General features: G+C 41.3%; 1 protein-coding gene across 2 annotated transcripts in view; it reads left to right on the forward strand.

The window, feature by feature from the left end:
- Nucleotides 1-12,663, forward strand: part of PLXNC1 (plexin C1) — a 234,047-nt gene that overhangs the window by 119,218 nt on the left and 102,166 nt on the right. For both annotated transcript variants that reach the window (XM_043968236.1, XM_043968235.1), the window contains exons 11-12: nucleotides 544-723; nucleotides 1,679-1,766. In XM_043968236.1, the coding sequence (XP_043824171.1) occupies nucleotides 544-723; nucleotides 1,679-1,766 (268 nt within the window). The remainder of the gene's footprint in view (nucleotides 1-543; nucleotides 724-1,678; nucleotides 1,767-12,663) is intronic.

Below are 12,663 nucleotides of genomic sequence, written 5' to 3' on the forward strand. Positions count from 1 at the left end.
TCCCTCTCTCCCTCCCTCTCTCCCTCTCTCTCTCCCTCTCTCTCTCTCTCTCTCTCTCTCTCTCTCTCTCTCCTCCCCCCTCCCCCCTTCCATTTTGACTAGCTAAAGGAGTCCATTCTCTACCTCCCTTCTTACCTAGTCTTAGTGACTGAATGGGTGTTGCCTCAGGCAAACTGAGATCTGGGAAAGCCAAGGTCTCCTACTGCATCTGGAGCCATGTCTAGTCATCCTGATGTAAATCTTGCCCCTGGACCCAGATGGCTCTGGAGGAGAGAGTGAGGTGAGGCTGGTTACTTTGCACAGCCCTCCCTCACTTCAATCCAGTTCACTGAAAGTCACCTCCCAATGTTATGGTCCTCCTCAAAAACAAAGGATGAGTAACCACAAGACTGTTTATTTTCCTCTTACCTTTCTTTCTCCCATTAATGGAGGTTCTTATGCTAGGTGACATGAGGATGGGGTTCGTATGATTCTAATGAATTTAAGATTCCGCTGGGGGTAATCAGCCATGGTCAAATCATTCCTTTTCCCTTTCCATTCTAGAATACATGTTCACCAGGTGCTGAATGACACACATATGAAATTCTCTCTCCCATCAAGTCGGAAGGAAATGAAGGATGTTTGTATCCAGTTTGATGATAGTGACTGCTTTCCTGCTGGGACCCTGTCTTTTGTTGCGTTGCCTTGGTGTTCCTTTATATTTCCAGCCACCACGTGGATCAGGTAACTTCTTGAATCTTAGGACTACTGTTTGTTTTTCTTTGCTTTGCTATCATTAAACAGATATAACCATGGCAGTAAAAGCCATCAGTTTCACCAACATGAGTTTAGGTGGATAGAAGCCAGAATGAAAACCTTTCAAAGATTCCCCTAACAGAAGGAAGGGAAATTCTAACCAAAGTCAAAAATACCCCAATTTGAACACCTCTTGAGAAATACAGTAAATAAGCAGAAAACCTCCCTGTGGTTAAATTAGAATCTAGGCACAGGTGTGAGAGTTTAAACCTATTGCCTCCTCTTCACAGTGCATCTAATTTTCCTAGTAATTCCTGGATTCAACTACAAATTAAGATCTTTTGGAAATCTCTGATGTTCCTATTGCTCAGGGTTAGGTGTGAAATTGGAGCTGGGAGGTGGTTATCTTTTATTTGTTCATAAACCACTCCCAAAGGCAAACCACCAAGACAATGTCATATAGCAAGGGAAAATGACTGACCCTGTGTTGTTTGCACAATGGTGGCTGAACCGTCTCTGAGACCCTTTCCTCTGAGGCTTATGCCGCAGATAGATAAAGTAAATAGACTGGCTGGATTTCAGATGGAAGTGCCCAATGTTTCAAACCCATGTCATTGGCCTTGCTGTCAACAGGGACTCCATCCAAATGAGCTAACAGGTCCAGACTTCTGTCCCAGTGAATGAATGTTTCTTAGTTCATATCAACAGAGGTTTAGAGGAAATCTCTGTCTAGTGGAGAGCTACCTGTCTATTTCACATAGTATGGAGACTTTGATTTAGATATAATCTCACAAATATAAAGTAGACTTACAGCTCCAATTAAATTTGTCCTCAAGTTTGACATTTCCTTTGTTATTTGGGGGGGGGCAGAGAAGGAAGAAGTTTGAGTATTAACTATAATCTATCCTAACTGTTCAATAATTTCTTTGTTCACTTTTTGCAGTGGCGGTCAAAATATAACCATAGAGGGCCAGAATTTTGATGTAATTGACAGTTTAATTATTTCCCATGAAGTGAAAGGAGATTTCAGTGTAAGTCATAAGAATATATCATATGATTGTCATTTTTGCCTATCTCTCTGCTACTGTAAAAACTAAATTTCATTTTGTTGTCATTCAGTCATTTTCAGTCAAGTCTGACTCTTTGTGATCGCATTTGGGGTTTTCCTGGCAAAGATACTGGAGTGTTTTGCCATTTCCTTCTCCAGCTCATCTTACAGATGAGGACACTGAGACAAACAGAGTGAAGTGACTTGTCCAGGGTCACACAGCTAGTAAATGTCTGAAGTCGTATTTGAACTCAGGTCCTCCTGACTCCATCACTGGGCACTCCATCCACTGCACCACCTAGCTGCCCATAAAATTCATTTAGGAAGCCTATATTCTTTTTATACTTTTTTTTCTGTCCAGATCTGTGTTGTTCTTGTCATGTCCTTGAGAGAAACTTTCTCTACTAATGCAGATTGGTACCTGTTTAGTAATTTAGCTGTAGGTTAAGTGACCTGCCCAGGGTCATCCAGAGAGTATGTTTGTTTTTTCAGTTTAAATAGTGTTTTATTTTTGCCCAGTTACACGTGAAGATAGTTTTCATCTTTTGTTTTTATAAGATTTTGAGTTCCAAATTTTATACACACACACACACACACACACACACACACACAAATGCATGTATATATGCATACACATACATATATACAGAATGATGTTAAACATATTTCCATATTACAGACCATATGTTCCAAAGACAAGACTTGAATTAGGTCTCCCTGACACTGATGCAAGCTCCCTATCTACCGGGCTTTGTGCCTAATTATTATTATTTTTAATTGAATCAATGTGACATAATGAGGAGCGTGTTGTATCTGGAGTCAGAAGGACTTTTGACCACATAGCACCTCTTATAGAGTGTCCTCCTGGATAAATCACCTAATCTACTTTAGTGTCAGATAATTTCCTAAGATATAGAGTGAAGACCAGCTAGTGTGATCCCCTCCTTTGACAGATGCAAGAACTCTGGCCCAGAGAGAGGAAGGGACTGGCCCAAAGTTTCACCCATGTACTCACAGGAAGGGAAAGAGGCAGGTTTTAAACCCAGATCCTATGCCTGCAGAAACGGAGTTTTTTCCACCATCCCTGCTGCCTCCCAGTCACCTAATGCATTATAGATTTGCCTCACTGACAGATACATAGTGTATCCCTACACTGATGAAATCACAGATGATTGATGATTAAATAATTTTATGTCTTGTGTGTTGAATGGCATGCCATGGGATAGTCTGAAATGATATGAGTCTGCATTTCCCCATTACAGCATTTTATGCACTCAAAGCTTGCTTTCTTCATTCAGTCCTCAGCACCCCCATGAGAAAGGAAAGGGCAGTTGTTATTATACCCATATTACTGATTAGAATCCTGAGAACCAAAGAATTCCACTCACTCAGCTGCCATCTTTTTTCATTTCCTTATCTTTTTTATTCTTTACTTGATCTTTTCCTGCCCTTTTTTCCCCCTTCATTCCAGCTTTCTGTCCTGGTCAAACCAAAAATGCAGTACTGTGTTGAGACACCACATTTAAAAAAAAATTTCTTTTATTTTTTCCCCAGTTACATGTAAAAACAAATTTTCACATTTTAAAAAAGTTTTTAGTTCTAAATTCTATCCCTCCCTCCTTGCCCTCCCTACTCTCTGAGACAATAAGCAATCTGATATAGGTTATACGTTATTGATCTTGTAAGACGTTTCTATATTAGTTATTTTGAGACTACATTTTTAAAAGAATGTTTTAATTTTATTTTTCTCAATTACATGTAAAAACAATTTTTAGCATTCATTTAACAAAAATTAAGGTTGGTGACTTATTCTGATAATGATGGAAGTTTATGCCATATGGATTTTATGTTCATCCAGCAAACCTGATTAAAAAGTTACATGAAGAAGTTTATATAAGGTAACTGATGGGAAAAAAATACAGTGTGTACCCTTTCTCTGTAATAGGTAAATTTTGGAGAGTTAGATACCGTGTACAACTATGACTTTATTTGTATGAATTGTTAAATCCTGTTCATTGAGCCTCACTGAATTCCTTTATGAAGGAATTCCAAATTCCCTTCCTCCTTTCCCTTCCCCCTTCCTTGAGAAGGTAAGCACTTTGATATAGATTATACATGCACGGTCATGCAAAACACATATATTAGCATGATGCAAAAGAGAATACAAACCAAAAAAAAAAAACACCAGGAAAAATAAAGAAAGTTTTAAAAGTTTGCCTCAATCTGCATTCAGACTTTATCAGTTCTTTCTCTGGTAGCGGATGGCATTTTTCATCATAAGTCCTTTGAAATTGTCATAGATCATTGTATTGCTGAGAATAATAATATTGCTGTTACTGTGCACAGTGTTCTGCTCAATTCACTCTGCATCCATTCATATAAGTCTTGCCAGGTTTCTCTGACTCCATCCAACTTGTCATTATAGTACAATAGTATTTCCATCATGACCATAAACCACAGTTTTGTTCAGCTATTTCCTAATTGATGGATCTTCCCTTGTTTTCTAATTCTTTGCTACCACGAAAGAGCGCCTATAAATATTTTTGTTCATATAGGTCCTTTTCCTTTTTCTTTCATTTCTTTGGAATATAGACCTTGTAAGTGGTATTACTGGGTCAAAGGGTACACACAGTTTTATAGCTCTTTGGGTATAGTTCCAAATTTTTCTCCAGAATGGTTGGATCAATTCACAACTCCACCAACTGTGCATTAGTGTCCCAAATTTTCCACATCACCTCTGACATTTGTCATTTTCCTTTTCTGTCATATTAGCCAATCAAAGAGGTGTGAGTTAGTACCTCAGAGTTAGACACTACCTTTTAAAAAGGACATTGGGGGCAGCTAGGTTGTGCAGTGGATAAAGTACCAGCCCTGGATTCAGGAGGACCTGTGTTCAAATCTGGTCTCAGACACTTGACACTTACTAGCTGTGTGACCCTGGGCAAGTTATTTAACCCTCATTGTCCCGCCAAAAAAAAAAAAAAGACATTGACACGATGGAGTATGTCAACAGGAAGCCCACCAGCATGGTGACTGGTATAAAGATTAAATGAAGGAACTGGAGATATTTAGTCTTGGTGAAGACATTCATGATATTTGGAAGACTGGCGTGTACAAAAGGGATTAGATTTTTTTCTTATCCACCCTTGAGCATGACTAGGAACAGTGGACTGAAAGTAGCCAAGATAGACTTGATGTCAAGAGAACCAGAGCTATCCAAAAGCAGTGACCGCCCCAAGAGCTCATGGCTTCTCTGGAAGTGGATGTCTTCAAGCAAAGGTTGACTAACCACCTATAGGGGGAGTTCCTATAAAAGTATGGGTTGGGGGGCAGCTAGATGGCGCAGTGGATAGAGCACCGGCCCTGGAGTCAGGAGGACCTGAGTTCAAATCCGGCCTCAGACACTTAATACTTACTAGCTGTGTGACCCTGGGCAAGTCACTTAACCCCCATTGCCTCACTAAAAAAAAAAAAAAAAAAAAAAAAGTATGGGTTGATCAAGATCATTGGTGTCAAACTCAAGTAGAAATGGGGGCCTCTAAACTGTAGCGAAGGATCCCTGTGGGCCACACGTAGACTTAGTTTTTAAATGTATTTTTATTTATTTTGTTAAACATTTCCCAATTAAATGTTAATCTGATTTGGGTCATACCCAGAGAGCCTTGCTCTTGACACCTCTCATCTAGGAAACCTCTGAGGTCCCTTCGAGTTCTGTGATTCTGAGTGCTTAATAAGCCCATTGGCCACCTAGAGAAAGCCAAAGACCCTCCCCAGATCGGGGAGTTCTTTACTGTGGTGCTTGCAAGTCTGGACCTCCCCCCCTCCCCGGCTATCCCCAGTCATTGTGATCCCAGCTTCACTTTCCCAGTGAAATCAACCATGTACCCATTAAATTGTCTTTCAAGCCCCTTAGAATCCAGTCCGTTCACCTATGCGCCATGACTCAAGGATGGTTAATTGCTTTCATTGTACAATTTTGGGGACCTCCTAAACTCTCCATTTTGTAGGTCTTTAGCAGGTCACCTTAGGGAATTTATCTCAAGTCTGACCTTTCTAATACTACCTTTCTCTGCCCTTTTCCAAGGCAGGGAAGATTTTAGGTCATAGATTTAGAGCTGGATGCACCTTAAAGGTCATCTGATCCAAATGTCTCATTTTGCAGAGAAGGAGAGTTTGCTTGAGAGACATGGTCACATGGTTAGTAAGTGGGAGAGCTTGGACATGAAGTCAAGTCCTCTGCGTCTATACCTAACCCACTTTCCCGGTATATGATGCAGAGCTGGGATTCAAATCCAGTCTCTTTGATTCCACATGCATCTCTCTTTCCACTCTGAAGAACCACTTAGAACTCAGCCCATAGCCCAGTCAAGAAGGACTGAGAAAAGTTGATGCAACCCCAAATGTGACCTCTCTTGATTCAGGGGCCCAGAAATAAGAGGTTTACCTATGGGATCCCACTCATAATAGTATGTTGACCTGCTTAGGGATGGTTCTTCTTTTCTTTTCTTTTCTTTTTTTTTTTTTTTTTTGAGGTAATTGGGGTTAAGTGACTTACCCAGGGTCACACAGCTAGAAAGTGTCTGAGACTGGATTTGAATTCAGGTCCTCCTGACTCAAGGGCCAGTGCTCTATCTACTGTACCACCTATCTTCCCCCTTAGGGGCTATTTCTTTGTTTTTTGGGGTTTTTTTAGTGAGGCAATTGGCGTTAAGTGACTTGCCCAGGGTCACACAGCTAGTAAGTGTCTGAGACCAGATTTGAACTCAGGTCCTCCTGACTCAAGGGCCAGTGCTCTATCTACTGTACCACCTATCTTCCCCCTTAGGGGCTATTTCTAATCCTAACTTTCCTTCTGATTTTGAGTCATGCCTTCATGAAGTGAACAGTATCAGAACAACCCATTAATTGAGTGGTTCGCCTAACAACCAATTGGACTAATTTTTTCATGGAATCAGGCAGTGGGTGGTTTGGATGTCATGGAGACACAGGCTTAGCAGTCTGAGTAAGTCAATATGTAGACACAGCAGGTGATGGGAAACAGGGTTCACTAGGACCTGGATGGTAAATCACATAAACTCCATCCTCCGCAGATTGGGGCCATTGCTTTTTCCCAACAGCCTTTCAGACCATAAGAGAAAACAGATTTGACCCCAGAAGAACTAGTGGTCTTTGGGAAATCCAGATGATGAGATGAACTGAATTAGGACAACTTTATCAAGCCTAGACATGTGGTTTTCAGCAGTGTCTTAGAAATCACACCCTCCTAGGAGATCCTGGACTCTTGCTTGGCATCCTTTCTGGCTGTCCACCCACGCCATCTTCTTCCCATTTGCCTGGCTGCCTTGCATGTACCTGGCCCCCTAGGATCACAGCTTTAAAGTGGGAGGGGACCTCTGAGCTCAACTCCATGATTGTACACGAGGAAGCTAAGTCCCAGGTAGGTCTTGCCTTTCCCAAGGTCACATTGGTAGGAAATGACCGTGACAGAGCTGAGATTTAGCTTAGTTTTGAAACGAGATGCTCTGATTCCAATTCCATTGTAATCCACTGTCTACCCCTCTGCTTTTGGATAGGGCTTGGCTCCCTCCTGCAGGCTCTAGTCTGCATCCCTGTGGCTCCTTGGTCAAATCCCCTTCCCAGGCTACCATCTTTACTTTTGTATTCCCGGTGTACGGCACATTTCTTGGCTTATATTAAGTGTTTAATAAATACTTTCTGTTGATTTGTAGAAAGGATGAGGGATATCACCCAGCCCAACCTCACTTAGCATTTTACAGAGCAAGAAACTGAGACCCAGGAAAGAGCCTTAGAACATTGACTTGTTTAAGATCACACAGGAACTCATGTTTCCTAATACTCAATCTTTCTTTTTTAAATGAATGTTCTTTAATCAACAAAAATCTCTTTTCTTCTCCCCCTCCATTAGTAAAAGAAAATCCTTTTAGCAAATAAGCATAGTCGAACAAGCCAAATCTCCACATTGTTGTTCAGTCATTCAGCCCTGTCTGACTCTCCGTGACCCCACTGGGGATTTTCTTGGCAAAGATACTGGAGCACTTTGCCATTTCCTTCTCCAGCTTATTTTATAGATGAGGAAATTGGGGCAAACAGCGTGAAGTGACTTGCCCAGGGTCACACAGCTAGAGAGTGTCTGAGGCTGGATTTGAACTCGGGTCTTCCCAACTTCAGGCTTGGTGCTCTATCCAGTGTCCCACCAATCTCCACACTGGCCATGTTCTAAATGTGTGTGTGTGTGTGTGTGTGTGTATGTATCCATACATGCACACATACACAAACATACACACATACCACCCACCCACCCACACCCACACACACCTCATTCTATATCTTGAGCTATCAGCTCTCTGGCAGGAGATGATGGCACGCTTCTTCCTCAGTCCTTGGGAATCCTGGTTGGTCACTGGCACATGGTCTTTCTGATACCCCAAGCTGCACCCTTACCCCTCTGTTGCTAAATCAGGAAAACTGAACCATTTGGTTATATGTTCAGAGGCTAGGAGGTGAAAGAAATAAAGAAAACATCATTCCCAGGATCTGGGAGAAGGAATGTGGGGTAGGGGTAGAAAGCAGGTATAAGAAAACTGACAGGTCTCACATGGGTAGTCCGGTTGGCTGTGTTTCCTACCTGGCTTCCCCCACCCCCCCTTCTGATGTTCCAGGTCTTTGGGGCTTGTGACATCTATGAGCACATCCATCACTGGGCTGGCAGTGTGTGAAATCTGTAGTGGTGCAGACTATAATGCAGTTACAGGCTCAGAGGACCTGCTCAGTACACTACTGTCCTCCCTGGGCCAAGGCCCCATTTAGGGTGCTAGGAGGCAGGAAGGTGTAGACATTCAAGGAATTCGGACGAGCTCTGAGAGGGTACACATACATTCAGGTCGGTGCCCTGCCATTTTGGGTTTTAAAACTTCAATAAAGTCCATTTTCTAAGTGGACTTCAGCAACAGAAGCTTCTAGAAGGGAAAATATACTGTGATGGTTCTGTCCCCAAATGCATTGGGGTTTTTCAGGCATTCTTTATATCTCTAGCACTTAGCTCAGGGCAGCTCAGCTGGAACAGTAGATTACTAGGCTTGGAATCAGGAAGACCTGAGTTCAAATCCAACCTCAGATATGTACTATCTGTGTGACCCTGAACAAGTCGCTTTACCTGTTTGCCTCAGTTTCCTCATCTTTAAATTGAAGACATTAATAGCACTTTCCTCTCAGGGTTGTTGGTGAGAATCAAATGAGATGATATTTTGTAAAGCACTTAGTAGGTACTATATAAATGTTGCTTATTATTCTACAGACACTTATAAATGCTTCTTGGCTTGACCAAATTCACAAACCTTGCAGCAAGAATGAGACTGAGCATGGCGAGGAGGGGGGGGGGGGAAGGAATGCTATTTTTCTATCTGTCTGTCTCTGTGTGTGTATACATATATGTGTACATGTGTATATGTGCATATATACACATGTATATTCCCATACATATGTATGATCAGGTGTGTATAGTCAGGGGCTGTCACTGTATCTGGAGGTATGGATTAATTGTTCAATTAAAAAGTCTAGGAAAAGCTAGGTGGCACAGTGAATAAAGCACTGGCCTTGAATTCAGGAGGACCCGAGTTCAGATCTGGCCTCAGACACTTGATACTTAATAGCTGTGTGACCCTGGGCAAGTTGCTTAACCCCCATTGACCTGCAAAAAATTTTAATTAATTAATTAATTAATTAATTTAAAAGTTCCTTTAAAAAAAAAAAAGTCTAGCAACAAGCATCTGTTAAGTGCCTAATGTGAGCCAAACAAACAAAAACAAAGTCAAATAGCCTCTGCCCTCAGGCAGCTTCCATTTTCTCATAGGAGAGTCCAATCCTGGGAGGGGAACAAGGGAAGGAGGAGGATAGTATTTCTAGAAGTAACGGCCAATGTATAACCTATATCCAATTGCTTATTGTCTGGGGGTGGGGAAGGAGAGAGAGAAAATTGGGAACTCAAAACAATTTTTTTAAATGAATGTTAAAAATTGTCCTTACATGTGACTGGAGAAAAAAAATCAATTTTTTTTTTAAAAGAAGTAACTGTCAAATAACCAGAGGTATCAGTAAAACATTTACAAATGTTTGAGTGAAAGATTTGAAGTTGCTTGGAGATAGCTCTATTTTCCAAATGTCTGTATGTAGGCTAGCGTAAATCATTGGCTATTCTGGGTGCTCAGGAAATGATGCTTTTAGCTTGAGAAATAAACAACTACTAAACTTTGTTACAGCTGGTGGAAATCAGTTAAAAAAAAAAAAAAAGACTCGGCCAACAAAACCCAGCTACTTCTCCCCAAAAGGGAGAAACACGATTCTTTTTTGACACAGTCAACTTCTCAGATAACCCCATTTGTCCCTGCAGAGTCAGCCTTGACTCAGCCCTTCCACCCACTCTTGGTGTTGGCCCTGCTGATCTGCTGAACCTGATGAGTCATAGAATCTCAAGCCTTAGAGGGGATTTCACTGGTCATGGGCCTAACAGTGAATCTGTCCGCTCTACTCTACTGTACTGTTGTATCCCAGATAAGTTATTTGGCCAGTCCTTGCTTGAAGATTTCACCTACAAGGAACTCCCCAATCCCCGACATCTTATGACCATAGGAGCATGGACTGAAAGATCAAAGGGACCTTTGATGGCCCATCTAGTCTGCCCTTCACACACCCATTTTACAGAGGAAGAAATCAAAGGCAAGAAAAATGAAGTGACTTGAGTAAGATCATACACCAAGGTCAGATACCCGTTTTTCTCTTGGTAAGCTCTATTTGTTAGGAAGTTTTCCTTATTTGGTTAACTTTTACCCAGCTGCATCTGCTTCTGCCTTCTGGGGCAAGCAGAACCACAGGTCTGATCCCTCTTTTTTATTAAAACCAAAAAATAAAAAACAAAACCCCAACCTTTTAAATACTTGAAGAATATTAAGCGATACCTCTACCTCCCCCTAGTTCTCTTCTCAGTATACATCAGGTCCCAGCTAAAACCCTACCTTCTATGGGAACCCTCCCACAATTCCTCTTAATTCTTGTGTCTCCTTTCTGTTAATGACATCTTTTTTTTATCCTGTTCGTAGGCTTGGGTATATTTTTGGGTATATGTCTCTTCCATTAGACTATGAGCTCCTTGATTGACAGCAGGGATTGTCTTTTGCCTCTCTGTGTATCCTCAGTGCTTAGCACAGTGCCTGGTGCATGATGAATGCTTAATAAATGCTCATTGACTGACTGTTGATGTTAAATAATCTCACTTCTTTCCACTGTTTTTTTTTAATTCTTTTTTTTTTTACTTTCCCCATTAAAAATACTTTTTGACAAATATCAGCATGTAAAATGCCATCCTATCTGTACATACATATGCATTTAGCCAAATGGTATTTCTATAAGAGGAATTAATGATACAATTGCAAATTCAACCCATATGTTGGAATTAGAAGAAATGAGAGGAGGAGAGTAGCCATTTCATGACTGAACTAGTTTACAGAAGTATAAAATGTTCATCGCCATGGGTTGTGATAGAGACCAGTACCTGGAGGTCTAGACTTCACTTGGGAGCCATAGTCACTGAGGGCAAATGTTCCATCTTGGTGACCCTCCTGTGAGGGTATTTGAGCATCTTCTCTCCACATTGGAAAGAGATTGAAAAACCTTGCCAGTTTCCCTCATTGTAAACTAGTTAGTGGTTATGCTTTCACATTCCTTCCCCTCTTTTGTTAGGGCACTACTCTTCCTCCTCCTGTTACTCAGAGTCTTGTCACTCACCACCAGCTCTCCACATTTGACTCACCCTGCCTCTCCTTTCACTGGTAGAGATGCTTTGAAGACAGAGTTTGGCACAGGCTAGCAGCATCCATTCTTTCCCCACTCTTGGCTTATTTGATGATGGTGGCTGACTGACTTAGTGGGCCTGAAGTCAGTAAGACTTGCCTGGGTTTGAGCCCACCAAAGTCATCTAATCTCTAATTATTTCAGGCAACTCCATCATGGTGGAATGGAAAGAACAATGGCTGGAAGTCAGAAGACCTGCCTCTGACATTTGTTATCTGAGTGAATTTGGGCAGGTCACTTAACCCATCCACTAAGTTACTGCTTCTCCAGCTTCATGGTGTTGGGATCCCTTTACATTCTTATTATTGAGGAAACTCCCTAAAAGAGCTTTTGTTTAAGCGGGCTGTATTCATTAATATTAACCGTGTTTGAAAGGAAAGCATCTAAGTTTATCATGAAAATAGTTTTGGCCTCTTGGACTCCATCAAAAGACCAACTCCCTAGAAGCCACATTGAGAATCATTGCAAAAAGACATAAGCACGTTGCAGTTCAAGTTGGTGGAAGAAGTTTTCATACCAGGGGTTCCTATCCTGTTGAAATCATCATCCTTTCTTCTTTTATATTGTTATTTTTAAAACCCCTCTCATGAACTGATTAACTTGGAGCACAGATCAAAGCATACTTTTTTCACTTTCTTTTACTTGCCTCCCTGTCCCACCATTGCTAATATAGAAATATTTTGTGCAAGACTTCACATGTATAGTTGATATATTGCTCATCTTCTCAGTGGGTAGTGGAGGGGCTGGAGGGAGGGAGAGAATTTGGATCTCAAATTTTTTTTTAATGAATGTTAAGGGGGCAGCTAGGTGGTGCAGTGGATAAAGCACCATCCCTGGATTCAGGAGGACCGGAGTTCAAATGCGGCCTCAGACACTTGACACTTACTAGCTATGTGACCCTAGGCAAGTCACTTAACTGTCATTGCCCTACCCCCCCAAAAAAAAGAAAAGAAAAGAAAGAAAAAAGAATGTTAAAATAAATTATATTTTTAAAAAAGAAAAGAGAGTATATTTAA

This window comes from Dromiciops gliroides, chromosome 5 (genome assembly GCF_019393635.1).
Source record: "Dromiciops gliroides isolate mDroGli1 chromosome 5, mDroGli1.pri, whole genome shotgun sequence".
NCBI lineage: Eukaryota > Metazoa > Chordata > Mammalia > Microbiotheria > Microbiotheriidae > Dromiciops > Dromiciops gliroides.